The sequence below is a fragment of the Lepidothrix coronata genome, unplaced genomic scaffold (assembly GCF_001604755.1).
Source record: "Lepidothrix coronata isolate B3197 unplaced genomic scaffold, Lepidothrix_coronata-1.0 Scaffold29, whole genome shotgun sequence".
Lineage (NCBI taxonomy): Eukaryota > Metazoa > Chordata > Aves > Passeriformes > Pipridae > Lepidothrix > Lepidothrix coronata.
In genome coordinates this window covers 2,735,247-2,755,307 of record NW_016690209.1, presented here as the reverse complement: position 1 = coordinate 2,755,307, position 20,061 = coordinate 2,735,247, and the positions used below count along the sequence as shown (strand labels likewise).

The window sequence follows — 20,061 nt, the reverse complement described above, 5'->3', positions numbered from 1 at the left end:
CTGTGTGAGCTGTGCCAGGTAAGAACTGCAGCACTGCCTGGCAGCAGGGAGAGGCAGCAGAGGGACTGAGCCTTGGGCACGTTCTCTGTGCCGAGGTCTGGACGTGGCTGATCCCCTTCTGAGGGCCAGGATAGTATTGAAACACATTAGGAGGGACAAACAGATCCGCATGAGGGCAGAACCTGGGCTGGGGCAGGAGTGGCTGGAGAGAATAGGGATCCATAGAACTAAACAGGGGACATAGCTGGACACCCTCGCTGCAACATCCTGAGCCACGGTGCTTCACCGAGCTGAGGGGAAGAAAAATGCCATCCCCACTCCAGAAACCACATCTTCTTTCCTCTCCTTTGCTCTGGAAGGGTCTCTGAGTGGGCTCCAAGGGGCCCCTCAAGGGCTGTGGGTTTTGGGGACACCTCCTTGGTGGCAGGTGTGAGTGCTGATGTGCGAGAGCTGCCGAGCTGTTCCACACCAAGTCTGTCCTTCGCAGCAGCAGCAGCGTCTGGACACATGGAAATGCAGCACAAACACATCAAGAAAACATCGCAGCTCCCAAAACCGGGCATCACCGGGGTCGCATCAAAGGACATCCCCCGAGGCCACCGAGGGATGTCTGCGGGGCCGTTCAGGCCTTCCCCTGGCGGGTCCTCGGCCATAGCAGGGAGCTGTGCTACTCTTCAGTCGCTCTCTCATCGGGACACGGCGATAAAACGCCCCTCCCTTGGCCGCGGAGGCGCTGCCGGGTGTGGCGAGAGGATGGGCGGGGGGGGGCAACGAGGAACTCCCACCCCGCTCCCGCCGGGACGCGCCGCCCCGCGCTGTTGTGTCCCCGCCGGGCGCCCGTCGGCGCTGGCGGCGCGGGCGGAAGCGGAAGCGCTGTGGGCCGCGTGCGGAGATGGCGGCCCGCGGCACCGCGCGGCGCGGGCCGGGCGCGGGGGCCGCCCGCGGGCCCGACCCGCAGGAGGAGCCGCCGCCGCCGCTCCAGGCCGTGCTAGTCGCCGACAGCTTCAACCGCCGCTTTTTCCCGATCTCCAAGGACCGGCCACGGGTGAGGAATGCCCCCTGGGTGCTGTCACCGGTGCTGTCTGTCCCGGTGTGCGCCGTGCGCGGGCGGCTGGGGCGAGCAGAGCTCTGGCGAGAGGCGAGTGCTCGCCCCGCACTGGGTCGGGAGGAGGCGGCGAGGCCGTCTCGGGCTCGGGCAGCCCCCGCCGAGGCTTTTGCCGCCTCCCCCCGCGCTGCGGAAACCTCTGACAGTTCTCTGTAAGAGTTTATGTGTAAGAGCCTTTAAGAGTTTACTTAAGAGTCTGTGAGAGTTTATATCCCCCGCTGGAGAGGCAGCGAGGGTCTAATTGCTGCCCACTCTTCCATATGGCACCGCGCTGCTGGCTTCTCTGTGTGTGCTGCAGGAGCGGCAGCAGGTTTGGACAGGTTCGTTTGTGATAAAGAAACAAAATCTTGGTGCTTGTCAGTAGTGGGTGAAAGAATATGGCCAAAAATGGATGGGGAAAATACTTTAATTATCCGGCTCAGAGGGATGTGTGTTAAAGGAGCATAAAAAGCTTCTGGAGAATTTAGATCTGGACAATTATCTCACCTCGTTTGCTGATTAAATGTTTATGGTGCTCGTAATTATACACGCGAGCTCAGGCCTGAAACAAAGCACCAGAAATTAATTAAAGAATAGTATGAGATCACTCAGTTGTGAATCAGTAACTCAGTTTAGAAGTGTGAGTTGGATGTCAAGTCAAGAGAATACTTGCTTCACTTCAGGTTGGGTTTTTTTCCCCTTATTTAATTGTGGACATTCATATTCCTATGGCTTCATCATTCATGTCTGACGGGTTTTTCTTGAAGCAGTTAAAAGCCTGAGTCAGGGAATCAGCACTCTGGGATTTTTTTTTTTTTTTTTTGAGTCTCTGTCATTTATTTGAGTCTTCTTGAAAAGTTTTCTGTGATAACCTCAATTTTTTATGCCCTCCTCTCGGAACTGAAAATGTACACCTATAGAAGATCAGAAATTAACTTTTACTGTTTAGATCAACTCTAAAAGTTTTTTATAAAAGGTGGTGGAGCAGTTACTTGTATTATGTTTCTGGTACTACTGGCAATATTATATCCTGAAGTTGTAAGGGGCTGTCTATATGCTTTTTGGTTTTGGGTTTTTTTCAGGCTCTTTTACCTATGGCAAATGTGGCTATGATTGACTATACCTTGGAATTCCTAACAGCAACTGGAGTGGAAGAAACTTTTGTTTTCTGCTGTTGGAAGTCAGCTGAGATAAAAGAGCATTTGCAGTAAGAATCTCTTCTTCTTTTTAACTTTATCATAGAAAAGATTTTTCTGTCCTCCAACAAGCCTCAAAGGCCTGACTCATCCTTCTGAGGAAAACTGCAAGAGATTCCCTTTCGACCGTGGTCTCCTAGCATATCTCAAAAAAGACCGTTCCTCCTGTGTAGGAGGGTGGTTGTGCAGTGTATTGGGGTTGGGTGTTGTGGGACTGCCCCTCAATTAACCTGCTGTGTGCACAAGAGTGTCCCTGAGCCCATCGATAGTGGGCTTGCTGTGACAGGATCCTCCTTACCTCGCCTTACAGGTGTGCCATGCACTGGGGCACTGTGTCCTAGTGTGTTCTCTGTAGGAACAGCCTCTTTGTGCCTTCCTGATGTTTCTTTTTTTTCTCCTTGCAGAAAATCCAAGTGGTGCCGCCACACGTCTCCCAACACGGTGCGGTTTGTGACCTCGGACCTGTACCGCTCCCTCGGTGACGTCCTGCGGGACGTGGATGCCAAGTCCCTCGTTCGTTCCGACTTCATCCTCGTCACTGGGGATGTGGTGTCCAATTTCAATATATCCAAAGCCCTGGAGGAGCACAAGTAGGTGCTGCTTGCCTGGTGTGCTGAGGCTCTGGGCTGTAGCTCTCTGAAGAGTGATCTCAGAGTTCTGCCCTCCTTTTTCAGGTTGCGTCGTAAGATGGAGAAGAATGTTTCTGTGATGACTATGATATTCAAGGAGTCCTCCCCTGGCCACCATGCCAGGTGCAAAGAGGATGACATTGTTATTGCTATGGACAGTGCCACAAACCGTGTCCTTCACTACCAGAGAACCCAGGGGCTGAAACGATTCCGCTTTCCTATGGTGCGTCTGAAAACCTGACAGGTGGAAAAGGATTGTGGTAGTGCAGCAGCCCATGCAAGGAGGAGATCCTCCTTGAATGTGGGCTAGGGAACAGTTCTTGCTACTTCTCTTGGAGGAGCAGATGATAGGAAGTAACTTGTGGTAAACTAGCTTTTTTTTTTCCTCGACATATATTTGAGGCTTGGTGAAATTGTGCTGGGGCACACATGCTTGGGACTCATTTCAGTTTGAAAGTAGGGCAGATATATTTCTCACAGTTCAGGTTTTGCCTTTTATTTCCTTTTCACCATGTAAAAGGGAGGGAGATGATCTGTGCTGTCACAGGGGCTCACAAATTGGGATGCATATACCACTGTGCACAGACCATCTTCACAGAATCACAGAATCATTTAGGTTGGAAAAGACCTCTGAGATCATCAAGTCCAACCTTTGACTAATCATGACCTTGTCAACTAGACCATGCCACGTCCAGTCATTTCTTGAACACCTCCAGGGATGGTGACTCCACCACTTCTCTGGGCAGTCCATTCCAACCCTTTCCTTTTGAAGTGTGTTGAGCCTGACTCGGGGTGGAATAACAGCAGGTGCAAGGAGTGGTGCCTCCTATAGTCTCTGCCTGTTCACCTAATAATGTGGTAAATGCTCTGTAAATGTCTGCAGAGGCACTTTCTCCAGTGGGGTAGATGGACTATTTTCTTTTTTCAACTTGGAACTAAGGCTGTGATTATATAGTATTTTCATCCCCAAATCAGTAATCAGGAGGTTGTTTTATGCCTTCAAATGAAAGCACAAATCACTGTAGAAAACTCAACTAAACAATGAAAACCAAAAACCCGACACCACCCCAAAAGCCCTTCCTCCCAAAACCCAACAACACAAAACCAGCCGACAGTTGTAAAAAATTTACAGGGGGATTTCATAGCTGTGAACTATGAAAATTGTATTTTGATTTATCAGATTTTTTTTGTACATTAGTACAGAGACTGAGGTAAAGAGCCTCCTAGGGGAAAAGTGATTGTTGGAAGTACAAGTTGTTTCTTGGAGAGCTGCAGTGTGTAAGGGTGAGGACAGTCTCTACTGACTGACACTCAGCTCTTTGTGTGACCAGGCTGTGCCTGCTAAGCTTGGGTCTAGTGTAGATCATAGATTTCTCTGATCTTCAGAACTTCAACCACTTTAATAATTCAGTCAGTACTGCCCCTGGCTCATAGAAGTCTTTTGGGGTTCAGTACTGTGTGAGTCACTTGGACCATCTGAATTTTTTCCTCTTTCAGAGTCTGTTCCAGAGCTCTATTGAGAATGTCGAGGTGCGCCATGACTTGCTGGATTGTCACATCAGCATCTGCTCTCCACAGGTGAGCTCTGCCCTTTCAGGGGTCCAAAATTCAGTCTGCATTGCTCCCTTTGTACTGCTGGTGTGCAGGGAGTGCATGTGGCCTGAGTACTGGGTTTGGAAAACAGAACTCTCAGTGGCTGAGCTGAGAGCCTGGGTGGTCATGTGGTGCTGCTCTGTGGAACGTATGGGTGCTCAGCCTGTATCTGGCACCCACTGCTTGAGCCCAGGCAGAACTACACAGTGGATGTATCCAGAGACTGGCTGATCTGGCACAGAATGAAACTATTCCAGAAAATAAGTGATTTAATTTTGGATATAGTAACATCTGTGGAACAGAGGTGATGGCTGTGCTGTGGAAAGCGTCAGTACCTGCAGGCTGGTACCATACTAGGGTAACATTCGGGGTTATTCCAGCCAAGCCTCACTAACATCTCTTCCACATCAGATAAAGCTTGTCTGCAGCCTTCCCTTGGGAATTAAACTACAAAGTGAGACTGGGCAGATTGCTTGGAAATGCTAAAGCAATGTTTTGCCCCTTTTGAAAACCAGAATCCGTTCATGGATTCTGGCAGAGGAAGAGGAGATGGGAAGGTCAACATTCCTAGCAGAAGGAGTCCGAACTTTATTCCAGGCAAGAGCATCACTTTCCTGTATTGTATAACTTGGCTCTCTGAGAACTGCTCAATAGCCACTAATTACCAGGCTTCCCTGGCAACATTTTCTCTAACTGTATTATTTCCTTTTATTTTATTTCTGACAGGTGGCTGAGCTGTTCACAGACAATTTTGACTACCAGACACGGGATGACTTTGTGCGTGGTCTGTTGGTGAATGAGGAGGTAAGGAGAGAGTTGTTACAAGGGAGATCCTATTGCCTTGCCTTAGAGAATCTCCTGATGTTCTCCTGCCCGTCTCCCAGGTCCTGGGGAACCAGATCCATATGCATGTAACGACGGAAGAGTATGGTGCTCATATATGCAACCTGCTGATGTATGAGGCTGTGTGCTCCGACATCATCCGGCGCTGGGTTTATCCTCTCACTCCAGAGATGAACTTCACTGATGACAAGAACCAGAGTTACACGCATTCCAAACACAACATTTACCGAGGGGTGGATGTTAGCCTTGGCCACGGCAGCATCCTGGAAGAGAATGTGCTCATCGGGCAGGGAACGGTCATTGGCAGCAACTGCTCCATCACAAACAGTGTTATTGGGCAGAACTGTAGGATAGGTGAGTACAAGAATGGGGTTTGTGCCAGCCTTGCCAGGCCAGGGCATAGGTTGCTGGGATTTAGTTTTTAATGTGCATTTGGCACTGAGAGGGGATGACAGGTGGGTACTGATTGATTTCTAGTGGGAAGAAAGGAGAAAACCTTGTTTTTCCAGCAGGGGAAATAGATTAAAGTTTTCGGGGTACTACAGCGAAGCTGGAAGCTGAAAAGTACTTCACGGAAATGAGTTGTTTCAGCAAGAGAATGCATGAACTTTACTGATCTAGAGTTACTACCCCCCAAACTCATCCTGCAAATGAGGGACATCTGTTCCCATTGTTGTGAGTTGCTTGGTACTCCTTCCTAGCCTTGGCTGGATTTTCTGGGTTTTTTTGTTATTTGGCTGTGTTTGTCCAAAATCGACATATCAGTTGTTACTCTAAACTTAAGTCTCTGTAGAGAACAAACTTGTCTTTCAGCTTTGGGTAAGAAGTGGCCATAGGCCTCTAAGGCAAATTTTTGCCTGTCATCTAACATCCATCGTGCATCAAGGGTGTTGGAATTCAGTAAGATGCTGTCTAGTGGACTCAGCAGTGTGGGAGAGCAGCAGACTGCCTTGCTCAACATATTTGTACTTGGTGCTGTGTAACAGGTGATAAAGTTGTTTTGGACGGAGCTTTCCTGTGGGACAGAGTACACATAGCTGATAATGTGGAGATCTACCATTCTGTTGTCTGTGACGAGGCTGAAGTGAAGGAGAAAGTAAAGCTAAAGCCCCGCTGTGTCCTCTCTTCTCAGGTGAGATGATTTTTGTCTGGTCTGCTTTGTGTCTTCCTTGGCAGGTTACTAAACTTGTACTAGACCATACCAGAATACAGGGCTGCTCCAAGGCTTTTTGCAGGGATGATGACTGTGCTACTCTACCACCTTTTTCTTCCCTTTGTTTGGCTGGGGCAGTGTGGTGTGGGATCTGGCAGTGCTGATGTCTTCAGTTATACTTGTTAATAAGAGCCTGTCTGGAGCAGCTGTTGTCCCTGCTGGTGGAGGTACATGGGGGCAGTCAGGGTGTTGTTTCATTAAGATATGTTGTACATGTTTGCAGGTAGTAGTAGGTCCTGGCATTACTCTCTCTGAGGGCACAGTGATCTCTCTGCACCCCCCAGATGAGGAGGAAGAGGACGATGACCAGTTCAGCGATGATTCTGGTGTGAACAAGGAGGAGAGCAAAGTGAAACTGAAAGGTATGAGAGTCTCTGGCTCCATGCACCAAGGCTGTGCAAGGGCTTTGCCTTCCATGATCTTTTGGAGTCTTTCCCTCCCTCATTCAGCAGTGCCAGGCTGGAGCTTAGTGCTGCATTCAGCTTGGAACCTACGTGCTTTCATTAAGGCAAGCAAGAATATTCAGCTCAAAGTTGGACAGTGAGATGCACCTCAGTATCCCAGTATTAAAATCTTGGAGGCTCAGGTATATTTCATTTTCCTTCAAGTAGGAGCCCTGTAGGAGACAATAAGATCAAATTGGAAGAGATGTTAAGTTCAAGGCAGTTGCAAGATGTATGTCCTCGTATCTGGACTGTGTCCAAGGGCTTTGTCCTTGTGAAGTTCTCTTTTTACAATCTGGGTTTGTCAAGGGATCTAAACACGGTCTGCTGAATGCTGCTGCTGTAGGGAGGAGTAAATCGGTCACTTGTCAAGACAAGTGAGCAGATAAAAGCTGAAATCTATATGCATCTGCAGGAATCCCAGCTCCCTCTTGAAGGATATTTAGGGACAGTAATGTGCAGGTTATACCAGTTTATTTCAGTTTTGCCTGTAACCAGATCCAGTACATCTATGCTCTGATTGCTGATTCTTTTTCAGGTTACAATAAAAAGGACGTAGGCTCAGAGGGCAGAGGCTATCTCTGGAAACCAGATGACAAGAATGAAGAGGATGAAGAAGAGCAGAGACAAAGCCTATGGGGTGAGGAAAAGTTTAGTGTGGTCACCTGGGGATGAAGAGACAGACCTGTGTTGGGGAAACTGGCCAAGTGGGATGTTGATAGTTGTGTGTAGAGCAAGACTTGAGCTTTGTGAAGCAGACTGGGTCCAGGTAACACCTGTGTGTGGAGGCAAGGTGAGAGGTGAAAGCAATTGGTGGACCAGATTCTCTCTTCCTGTGCTCTGTGGAAGGTGTTTATTAGATAAGTGACTTGCTCTAACATCCAGAGCTATCTGTGCTGTGAATGCTGCACTATGGGGTACTAGGCCCTCCCTCAGAGGGAATATGCTTTGGCTATTCCAGGTGCTGCTGGCTTTCTTCCTGGGAGTGACAGTGTCTGCTGACATTGCTCCATCGTGAGTCAGCAGCCTGCGCAAAATGCATTTGCTTCTATCCCTGTTCTTTGTTGTCTGCCTGCAGACTTTCAAAAAATGCCATTATCCTAGTGCCAGCTGCAGCATTCCCTCTGCAGCAAATCTAATCATCTGGACCTGTAAATAGAAGCTTCCCTGCAAGGACAGATAGTTGCTGACTTGGTTGGGAAGTCCCTAGGACACCTGTTTCCTCATGCATGTGATAGTTGCAGCTTTTGGGTGCTGAATAGTGCGTCTTCTCTTCTTCCTCAGGCCCAGCTATGCATTCAGAGGAAGAGAGCGAGTCAGACAGTGACCTGAGCATGGGCTCTGAGGAGCCAGATAGTCGGGCAGCATCCCCTCAGCTGGATGACATCAAAGGTGAGAGATGGGTGGAAAGAACTATGGTGACTGTGCAGAGATAATGCAATGTGTGAGATTTGTGCTGCTTTCTCTGTGTGTATTGGAAAATTTGTGGATGTCTATAACATGCTGTTTTCTGGCTTCACTTTCTGCGTATTCTACAGAGGTCTTTAATATTCTCTGTATCTTTGTTGTGTTAACCCAAGGCAGCCAAGGATGAGAAACTAGACAAAGATCCTCCATCTTTCTCATTCCTGATCACTGGGTCTACATGAAAGAGCTCCTTAAATTGTCTGTTTAAATGGCAGTGCTATTGCCTAAACTCAGAGACTGTGGGAAAGTCCAGCAGAGTTTCCCTGTGTGGACAGCTTAGTGCTGTTCTTGATGGAGAATTCAATGTCTTTGTAGGAGCTGCGTCTTTTGGCAGAGATGTTTTGTTTTTCTCTTTTGTTATGTTAAGCTTATCTGGATTTGAAATGGGTTCAAGCCAAACTGAAAAAAAAAAAAAAAACAACCAAGTTTTCATGTTGGAATATCTCCCCTAAGGAAATTAAATCAATAGATTTTAGGTTAGAATTCATATCTTTGGTTATGGGAAGGTCAGGTTTGTCTGAACGGGAAAAGCTAGATTGTGAAAGTATAGTAGAAATTCCAGTCTAAAAGGTTACCTGTAGAGGTAAATAGCTTTGTATTGGTTTCTGTGGATAGATCAATGATTTCTAGTAGGTAGTTTCCTATATTTCCTATATTTGAATTATATCCCATTATTTATAAGCATAGTTGCTGTGGGTTTGTGTCAGCTTACAGAGAACAAATAGACATCAGTGTCAGAATGCTTCCTTTGTGAAGGGCATAGTTCCTTCAGTAATGAGCATTTTGAAGAATCTGTGCTTTTCTCTCACCTCTAACTACCTGTCCTTTCTTTCATTAGTTTTCCAGAATGAGGTTCTGGGTACATTACAGAGGGGTGAAGAAGAAAACATTTCCTGTGACAACCTGGTCCTGGAAATAAACTCCCTCAAGTGAGTGTTCCCCTAGGGATGCTGTCCCTTATGCTGAATGGTCAAGTTTGACAGCAGACCTGTCAAAAGAAGAGGAGAAACCATATGAATGCTCTTGTTTGATTGTTAAACATTAATTTTATCAGTATGGAGCATGACAAAAGCAGCTTAGAGATCATGACTGAATGACAGCAGAAGTTGATTGAGAGCACCAGCTGCATCTGTAGCATCCTTGGTGGTTAGGCTTTTCCTGCCCTGGTTCTGTAAGGAGAGATTGAATTGCTGTTAAGTAACTGTGGACTGAAGAGAGCAAGCCAGTTCTTGGCACAACTGCCTGTGAGTTCACGCAGGGTCTGCTGCTCTGTGCATTGCAGCACTCAGCCAGGTGCCTGCAGCTGGGGCTGTGCTGTGGCTTGTCCACACTGCTTTTACAGCAGCAAGTCTAGAACACATAATCGGAGTGCCTTTTACCTAGTATTTCTCAAATCCAAACCTGTTTCCCTTCTTTTGTGCAAGAGCATTGCTATAGCACTCTGGTAAGTGTGAGGGTGCTATCCTTGCAGCAGTTTGTTCCACTGTGATAGCAGATTTTCAGGACTTGTGGCCTTTGCAGGGCCTGATGTAATGCAAGGTGGTTTTATTGCCCGAATATTTGGAAAACCAATCAACCAAGTAAAAAAAAAAATCTGGAAGATGAAAATCAGATTTTCTGCTGTATCTCTGTGAGGAGCTACAGTCTGCAGATTGATAGTGTGAAATGTTGGGGTGTTTTTGCCTTTTTCATCATAGATACGCATATAACATTGGCCTGAAGGAGATGATGCAGGTGCTCAGTAAAGTGATCCTGGAGTTCCCACTGCAGCAGCTGGATGCAAACCTGGACTCCCAAAGCTATTTCTCAGCGTTACTTCCTGTAAGTCCTGCTCCATTTGACTCTTCTTTGGACTTGTCTCCTAATGTGTAGCCATCCCTTTGTGTGCCCCAGGTAGTTCCTGGCTGAAAAGTCTCTTTGGTTAATCCTGAAGCCACTTGAACTCCATGAGTTCACGAACCTCTTCATCTTCTATAGAAGTAAAAGTGAACTGAAACTATTGTACCTGCTTGACAGAACTCTGCTGAGACTGTAGGTGTGGGAGCTCTCCTTCAGTACCTGTGGTTTGTCTCTGTTTCCTGTGTGGGATAGAAGGGCGTTGCTGGTGTAGAAGAGAAAAGAAAAGGTCTGTTAGTGATGTCTTTACGGGCTTGCATTCCAGGAACCCTGTTCCAATCTATCTTAAGCCCTGTCCCTGGGGCAGCAAGGGGCACTCCTCTCCCGATGGGATCCTTTCCAAGGTCTTAACTTGTCTGCCTATTGTTGGTGGTGCCAATTTTTTTTCAGTCAAATGCAAAGGCACAATATTGTTGTCTTCGTGCGAAGATAGTTCTGCTTTGTCTCTAGAGAGATGGATTGTATAATTGGGTGAGACCAGTTTCAATTTCCTGACTTATAGGAGACAAAATAGGGTAGGATCTGTTCTAAAAAGCAGACAGTCTTGTCTTAGTGGTTTTGTTGATCCAAGCTGAAGTCATTGTAGTATTTTTGTCTCTTTATTGCCGATTTATGCATTTGACTTTGCAAAATCTACAGGTTACCAAGATGCTCTTTCACAATGAATGAGTCTGACATGTGTTTGGGACAGACTACTTTAATTTTTTAGGACTCCTTTTATTTTTTGTAGGAGATTGATCTTAAGAGGAACACTAGACTTCCTGCTAATCCTTTCTCTGAGGAAGTGTGTGCTGTCAATTGATGGAGAAGGGAGAAAAGCCAGTTCTCCTTTGTGTAGGTGTAAACATGGTACTTAACACCTCCTGGATGTGTGGAGATGCCTTCTGCAGGAAACATCCACGTGAACTGATCTGTTTGTCACATGGCTTAGTGAGATTTTGCTGTTCACTCTGTTTAAATTCTTTTTTGCTTTTGTTCATTTTTCCAGACTGTTTTCTTGAATAGCACGTCCTGTCCTGAAAAAAGAGAATTGAAGGGGATGACTGAAGGAAATGTTGGAGCAGATGTTAGATTCTAAGTGGAAAGCACTACATCTAGACAACAGCTTGTGTGGAATTCATAGTTGTGTAGGATGTTAGATTTTTTTGTCCCAGCTAGGATATGGCATCTTTCTGTCTCCCAGGTTGGGCTCCTAATCTAGCATGAGTGGAACAGGAGAACTTCACTGCAGCACCCACTCAGAAGACGTTCTAAGTCTGGAATGAAAAAGATAAATGCCTAAAGTTTTGTGTAATTGCCCAAAACCTCTTTAGAAGCTAAAGACAATGGACGGACGTGAAGGGCTTACCTCTGGGTAACTTTGTCCATGTATATTTCATCAAAGGAAAGCTGGTGCTCATGTTTAACAGCTGAGACAGCAAATCAACTCACCTTTAGTGAGACGCAATAGTAATCTAAATCTTATATTCAGGGAGACCGTGCCCCATGTCATGGGCAGGTGGAATTTCTCTAGGCAGGGAATTGTGTTGATTTATGAAACACAAATGGTTAATCCAGACATTGCTGGTCTTCCAGGGCAGCAGCTTTGTGTATTTACTGGTAGTGCTCTGAAGAGAACAGTTCTTCAGGCAGATGATGTACAGCGTCTGAAACTGTGGCTTTTCTGCAACTTGTGGTTCCCTAGTTACTAAACAGTACACTCCATTAATTTACTAAATCTTACACTCTGGGAATCCCAAGCACTGGCTTGGTATAGGTTAGTATATAATGGAAGCACGTGGCTGAAATGCGCAGCTAAAATTGCTTCAGGCAATAGCAGTATTGGGCTGAGCTTTGCTCATGATGGTGCAGATATGGCAAAATCTTATTTTGTATGAGGTGGAGATACTTGCATTCTGAGAGTGGTGGATATTAGAAGCCCACTGAACCTTGCAGAACTGTTTTATGTTTCTCCCTCTCTTTGTAGCTCAGCTTTGACCAAGAGATACTGAAGGAAGATGGGTTGCTTGTGTAAAACCAATTGTGGAACAGTCCCAGACAGTTCAGGAGGGGAAATTGTGGAAATGCCATAGTTATGATGTATGGTTTGACTTGAAACCACAGTATGTGCTCTGAAGTGATGGCTCCCAAGCACGAAGCTCTTAAGTGTTGCAGCAGTTTTAGGAAACAAGCATCTGGTAAAGGATATGCCCATGGGTACGTTTCTCAGATGAAACAGGGAGGCTTGAGAAATAGAGGTATCCAGTTTGATGTATGCCAGGTGTCTTGTTCAGCTCTTGCACAGGATGTAGAGCAGAGACTTTTCCTAGAACTGTAGACAGGGATTCTGTAACGTTGTGCAAGTGAACACAACATGAGATTGCTTATATCTGGGGCCAAAATGGATCTCTGCTTTCACTGAAGCCCTCTATGGTGATCAGCACAGATGCTCTTGTGGTGTAACAGGTTGGAATTATAGTTTTGTCCCTCATGTTTTGCATGTACATCATGATGGTGTTCTGTGCTGGGGGTAGATGTAAAATAGTTTTAGTGTCAAGACTGTCCTGACAAGAGAACGGGATCACAAACCTCTTTGGGGTTTGAATTTGTGATGAATCAACCTGTCAGAGGGATTTTATTTCTTTCTCCGGATTGTAGATTGTTTTGAGGATTTACCTGGGTAGAGTCAAAGCCTGGAAAGTTATAGTATTGTCCATAAGGCTCTCTGTCAGGTATCTTTTCATGCTTTTCAGTGTTTATCAAATCAAAAATAATTGCAAGCTTCTAATTATCCAGTTCAGAGTTTTCGTGATCTCCCCAAATGGCCTCTCTGGTCATATAGGCTCAGAGGATGTTTTTACTGGGACCTGAGCCCTCCTTTCCCCAGTAGCACCAGCTACACTGCAGTGCATGTTCTCAGCCTGAGATGGTATATTTTTTTCTCCTTTCCCTTTCCCAGCAATAGGCATGCTGGATTGAGTCCTGGAGTTGTGAGTGTTTATAGCTCTGCTTTCTTTATAAATAACTTACTTTCAGAAACTCAACAGCTTCTGTCAACAGAAAGGTATTACAAAGTGTTTTTGAGCCTGGAAGGAACTGGATAGTAGCTTTACTACATTTGAGGTGAAGATTCTGAAGAATAATAAAAATACAGGAGATGGTGTAGAGGAGGAGAAGAGTATCTAGGATTAAACATTTTGCTAAAGGCTAAAATACTTTCTGGAAATATGCCACACAACCCTCAGTTTTTTGTTGTGACACCGTTATGATTAGAATCATTCTGTGCTATTACTGTTGTTCCTTGAGCCAGTTGATGTAGTACTATACAAATCAGTTTCTTTATACTAATCCCCTCCTTTGTTTCTGCTTGAGGCATGCAAATTCTAGCCTGGTCCTGGTTGCATAGAAAATATGTCTGAAGAAGTGATGGAATGTAGTGCCATGGAGTAGATGAGCACTGTTTCCTAGCACAGGCTGTCTTTGGTAGTCCACACTGGCCTGGACCATCACCACAGTCTGGGTTCCACCCCTGCTGTGTGTCCTCTAGCTCTCCCTCTGTCAGGGCTACTGCCTGTTAACAATTGTCCTGGACAGAATAATGCTGATTAACCCCGAATGTAGGTGACTCAGAGCTCCTTCATCACACCCCAAGCCCCTGTGAATTAAATGTTTCCCTGAAAAACAGACCAGATGTGTTCTATAAGGAGACACTGCTGAAGACACAGCAAAACAGTGTATATGTACAGGTGTGCCAGGGATGTAGTTGCAGGATCATCTGCTGTTGAATTACTCCATTTAATAAGATAGTAACTCTGATTTAATTTCCTGCAGTGTTTTTGTAGAATGATCTGGTCATGATGTGGCCAATGCAGAATTTTTGTACTTTATCCGAGTTTTGATACCTTCTAAAATTATTATGGACAGGGATCTAAGTATTACCTCCTGTCCCCGATTCAGGTCAGTCTGTGCTGCTTTGCAGAGCTCCCAGCTGCTTGCTTCCCAGATACGTGCAACAACTGAAAGAGCTATGGAGGACTTGGACAGAAATATTATTTGAAGAGGCAGCACCAAAATCATGAAACTTAAGACTTCATAAAAAATAAGCCTTGGAGGAGAGAACTGAGATCAGCTAATAGTGTAACAATTTCTTGCCCTTCACCCTTCCCACCCATTCCCTGCAGCAGACTCCAGGATCCAAGCAAGTCTGTAGGCACACAGCAGACGTGTGACTTGCAGTCAGGGGCTGCTCTCCTGTGTTCCTGTTTCAGGGGTAGCTGTTTTTCACTGTTCACTTCCTCTCAGCTGGTAATTATCCTGACACTGTCTTTTTCTGTGTTTTCTTATTTGTTCTTCCACTTTGAAGGAAAATTCCACTGAAATGTCAAATGCTCTGTTGGGGGGAAGCTTTGAGTAGCATATATGTGTCTCTCCTTATTGGTCTGCTGTGATTTGCTTTAAATACCAGATTCCATTGAACACATTTATTGTGATGATCTGGTATTCATCCAGAGAGGCAAAAACAAGAAAGCTAACGGATGTCGTCAAAGCTGCTTAGTAAAACCAGGTCCTGTCTGCACAAGTGCAAATGGACAGAGTGGAGTAAATACATGAAGTGGTCATTTGAATGGTTTCTTAAAATGCTTCCCTGAGCCAGTTTCTTAGTGCAGCACAGCTGAGAAACAGGGCTGAGTGCACCCGTCCATCTCAGCTCAGGAGCTCTTCTGTGTTTTCCCCCTGCAGCTGTTGAAGAACTGGACCCCGTTGTTTAAGAACTACATAAAACGAGCATCAGATCACTTGAATGCCTTATGCGCCATTGAGGAATTCTTCCTGGAACATGACAGTCTCTGTGCATCGATAGCTAAAGTGAGTATCTGCTCCCAAATCTGAGGACCTGTTTTTGCTGGATTCACGGTGAAATGCATCCTATTTGCATCATCAGCTTGTCTGCTTTAGAGGAGAGAATTTTGGGGTCTCAGTGGAGGGGGCGTGTAGGAAATCCATCTATAACAATTTCCTTTAAGAAAAAAAAAGTACTGTGTCTGCCTGTGCCTCTGAGGGAGCACAGCTGAGGGTGAGTATTAATTACCAGCCTGCAGCCTGCAGGGAGCTATTATTTTGCAGCTTCTAACCTCGATGCCCTTGTTCTGTGACACTGGAAGAGGCAAGGCCAGAGGCTTGCTTTAGGAAGAGCTTTACTTCATTTGTCTGTCTGTGGTCCCTGGGATCTAACTGGTAAATGGCCTATCCTGATTTAGAGCACAAAACAAGCAAACCTGGGAATCACAGATTTTATTTGGGCTGAGCTAGTTATGAAACTAGAAATAAAGAGAAGCTGACGTGGCTGATTACCTGTCTCCCCGTTTCTGAGAGTTTTCAGTATATTCCTCCTCACCCTCCTTCACAAATACTTTGTCCCTGCATTTGTTCTTCCCTATCACATGAAGAGCATTTGACTTGGATTGCAAGTCTTTCCTTTAGCAGCAACTCAGGAAACCTCTGTCTTTTTTGGAAGAGCTCTTCTAGAGCCTACTTAACTCTTGGTTCCTCAAGAAAGAGTAATCCTAACTTCTACCAGTGCTTCTAGCTGATGGCAAACCACTTAGGACTGGAGCCAAAAGCCTTCAGTTTGGTGAGCCAAAATGTCCTTGAATTACAGCAATTGTTTGGCATGTGTCCATTGTTCTAGGGGCCTGAGTTTCCCTGGAGGCTGGGAATTGAAGTGACACTTTATATTTGGAGTTGGCAGCCAGCTTTGTTAGTGCTCTGCTGCAAGGAGACCGACTGCAAAGTGCCTGCTCTGCCTGAGCACAAAGGCACCCTGAGAAAGTCTGATTGTGTCTCCTCCTCGCTCACAGGGCAGGGGCTTGAGCTGATGAATGACCAGTTGCTTTGACACCTGCCATAAGGCACTGCTAGGAGAGAGCTGGCAGGAGGAGGGAGCCTGGGGCAGAGCTGCATAGGTTCATGCTCTTCTGCACGTGTCCCCGTTGTGTGCATGTGGGCCTGCATCAGCTGCTTGTTAGATCTGCTTTGGGGAGGGGTTTGGGTTGCTTTAAAAAGAGAACTTAAGTAACATCTTGAACTGACATCCTCTGTGGCCGTTTGTTGCCCAGGGCCCTCATACCCATCATCCACAGAGCTGAAGCTGATGGGGCTTGAACTTCGACTCATTATGTGTCATAACGTTTAACTGTCAGGAGCATAAGGCTTGGTAGGAGAAGCACAGTTATTTTTAACAGTAAAAGGAAAATGAAGCAGACTGAGTGCCTTCTGTTGAAGATGTAGCTGAGAGACACAGATTACGTGCAAATTTTGTACTTGGACGTGAGCTAGTCCCCAAAGAACTTATAGGAAGCCTGTTGCTCTTTTCTAATTGATGCAGGTGTTGATGACATTTTACCAGCTGGAAATTCTGGAAGAAGATGTAATTCTCAATTGGTTCTCTTTGCGGGACACGTCTGACAAAGGAAAGCAGCTTCGGAAAAACCAACGGGTAAGTCCCAAAGGTGTTTGAAGAGGCCGTGGTGGGGGAACAGAGAGACAACAGCTGCTGAAAGAAACTTTGAGTGGAGTTTGGTGCGACTGTCACCTTCTGTGGAGCAGCTGCCATTACATGGTAGGCCAAGAAACACACCAGTGCACTGAACATTAAGCAACACAACTTTGTTCTCCAGAACAGACGTTTCTGTGCATTCTGCCACAATCATCCCGTTTGGATGACAAATGGAAGTAGTAGGATTGTTTCTGGTGTGCTCCCTGTAGCACGAGGCCAGCACTTTCTGGAGTAGCAGCACAGCTTCTCTAAGCCAACACCCATTTGAAATGGGCTTTAGGCCAATGCCCTGTGTGCTGGCCCCATGCAATTCCTTTGAAGCTTTCATTCCTGGCTCACCAGTCCCTTTGCATATATTTCTAAATGTTTGCTGTACTGAGTGGTTTCATTTGGCTTCTGTTGCAAGGAGCATATAAACTTCCCTCCTCCATCAGGCAGAACTTTGTGCTGCAGTTTGGCTGAGCCCTGTTCCAGTGTCCCTCCCTGGATCTGGAAGAGGAGCAGGGGAAAAAAAGCCATCTCTGCAAAGGTTTTAAACAAAACTGTTCTTCAAAGTCAGCTATTAGTATAGGTCAGCAGTGCTTTCAGCTGCTTGTTCAAGCCCAGTTAAAAGGTAAAATGAGCTGCCTTTTTAATAGCAGTTTGTCAGGGAGTAGTTTTTTTCCCAGCAGAGTTTTCCTAACATGTCTTAGCTAAGGTGCAGCTATCATCTCTTTGCCCTCGAGCTCTGAAAAACTCTGAAACTTTTGTCTTTTTGCTAAGTGTTGTGGGGATTGTCTGACTGGAGGAATCTCCTTTAGGAATTTAGTCTGCGTTTGTCTGTGGCATCCCAGTTGTTTTTCACCGAACTGTCTCCCTCTCCCTCAATCTGTCTCAGTTTCTATGTCTTCTGGAAACACTTTCTCTTTCTTGTGTATGTTAGTGATGATCACTCACACAATGTATTTGTTGAGCATTTGCAGCATCTCTTTGGTGTCAATTGTTGCCCAATTATGTATCATTCTTTCTGCAGCTCCAGAAGTTTATCCAATGGCTGGAGGAGGCAGAGGAGGAGTCGTCTGATGGCGACCAAGACTGACGTGGTGGCTCAGCATGAGAAAAGGCTCTCACTGCCTTTCTGGGCCGAGTGGGCAGGGCAAGATCAATGCCAGTGCATGGTGTGTAGATGTGAGGCCTGACATCGAAGTGACTGACAATCCCATCATCAATTCAGTTGTGTGTTCCCAACTTCACCACTTCCCTCCCTCCCTCACTTGCACACCTTATGTTGCAACCCAGTGTAAAAACCATAAGGGAAAAGCAGGAGGTGGTGATACCTAAAATCCCTCTGGAACCTGGATATGATATACTATAAGCTATCTTTGAGGAGGTCCTTGTTACTAATACAAAGGGAACGAGGAGATGCAAATGCATATGATGCCCATTTAGATCTAACCATCGGGATTGTGGAAGAATGGTCATACAGCTAAGGTATTTGGAGTCATTGTTGCTTCTGGAGCTAAGAGAACTCCTGCTGAAGAGACACTGGCAAGGTTGGTGAGTAAGAGCATGTGGATTAGGATCTGGAGTGCAGGACTGGGATTCAGGAGTTCCTGTGCCTGGAGAAGATGCAATTGTATGAGGATGCCCAAGGCATTTTGCAGCCTAGAAGGCACTTCTGTGATCTTTCCAAAAGGGAAAATCTCTTGCCATCTGCCATGCTAGGATCTAACACGAGGTTGCACAGTGGAGTTGGTAAAACCATGTGTTTCCCCTGCTGTAGAACCGGGGATGGTGTGTGTCAGCTCCCTGGGTGGGGTTGGCTAGCAGTGGATGTACACTGGCCAGTGAAATGCTGTGCAGGTCAACACATCTTACATGTGATCCGTCTTCTGTGCACCCCAGCTTAGCAGACATGTTTTAGAGAAGTGTCTTTCTTTATTTTTTTTATAAAAAGGGAGCAGAGGTGCCTGGCTCCTCCCGCTGCACCAACTACACTTGTGTTTTGCTCCGGGGGTCACTGACTGCACCAGCTGCTTTGAAGAGGATGCAAGTTCCTAAATTCTGCTCCAGTGTGAAAAGGAGTGAGTGGTATTTCCTTCAACAGCACGTGGTCTGTGTATCCACATGATTTCAGTTATACAAGCTTGCTTACTTCATGTCCTTTTATTTATTTAAAAACTTCCCTCAGACAACAGGGAAAGTGCTGCAAACCCACTGTGAAGTTCTGCAGCCGCAGAGCAGCTCGGCAAGCAGCAGGGAGCGAGTGTGCCTCTGGCACTTTGTTGCCAGCACAGACAATATGTGGCAGCAGTAAGGCCTTTAAGAACAGCTTCCCTGAAGTGTCGCTGTGCTGTGTTCTTCCCTGCTCTCAAAGAACAGAGCAAAAAGGGCACAGCGAGCATCAGCGTGTCTTCATAGGTGGGTTGTTTGTTGGATGTGCTGACCTTGCCTCTGCCCCTTCAGGAGGAGCATGGAATAAATCCTTTGCAGGGGGAAATGCACTGGAGCTGCCCACTCAGGATATATTTACTTGGCTGTTCCGTGGTGCCACAATTGTCAGTGAGGGGACAGCATTGGAGACCAGGGATACTGCCTCTTAAAAGCTGATGTGCAGGCAGGGCGATCTTGTGCACTCACTATCAGTTGCCAGGATTGTGCATAAATGTCCTTGTTTTCTGACATTGCAAACTCAGTCTTGTAAATGTTGGGGAAATAGTTGGTATCTGAATTTTCTGTATCTGCCAATATTTAATTCAGGGAGCAAATAAAACCTATCCTGGTGTTACCAGCTTGTTTGCTTTTTTTTTGCCTTGGGATTTTATGTCTCCAGTTGTGGTACATGCCTGAGCAGGGCTTTGTGTGTAAGCTAAATAACTCATTGCTACTTTCTCCTGAAGAGATTGTAAGCACACAATAGGCAGGTGGGGGAATCAGCAGAGCATTGAATTGGTGTAAGTGTTCATTGATAACTCACGTTTACAACTAGAGAACAGTTCTGAACATAGAATCCTGAAATGGGTGAGGTTTGGTTTTGTACAGGATTATGTTGCAAAGATGAACCTTAAATCCAATGAAACCTGTTATCATTTGTCATTTTGAGAATTAGTGGGAATGCTGGCTGATAGGCACTGCACTGTGCCCTCCTGATGCTGGGGAGTAGGAACTGGCTGGCAGAGAGGG

At 46.0% G+C, this 20,061-nt stretch overlaps 1 protein-coding gene across 1 annotated transcript; it reads left to right on the top strand.

The window, feature by feature from the left end:
• Positions 1-892: 892 nt before the first annotated feature.
• EIF2B5 (eukaryotic translation initiation factor 2B subunit epsilon) lies at positions 893-19,666 on the top strand. The gene is made up of 16 exons (XM_017810547.1): positions 893-1,045; positions 2,167-2,291; positions 2,685-2,870; positions 2,955-3,132; positions 4,407-4,487; positions 5,229-5,306; positions 5,387-5,699; positions 6,332-6,477; positions 6,782-6,920; positions 7,540-7,641; positions 8,286-8,393; positions 9,307-9,397; positions 10,166-10,289; positions 15,084-15,209; positions 16,729-16,839; positions 17,912-19,666. Exons 1-16 carry the CDS (start codon positions 893-895, stop codon positions 17,975-17,977), a joined length of 2,127 nt encoding a protein of 708 aa, XP_017666036.1. The 3' UTR covers positions 17,978-19,666.
• The last annotated feature ends 395 nt before the right edge of the window (positions 19,667-20,061 follow it).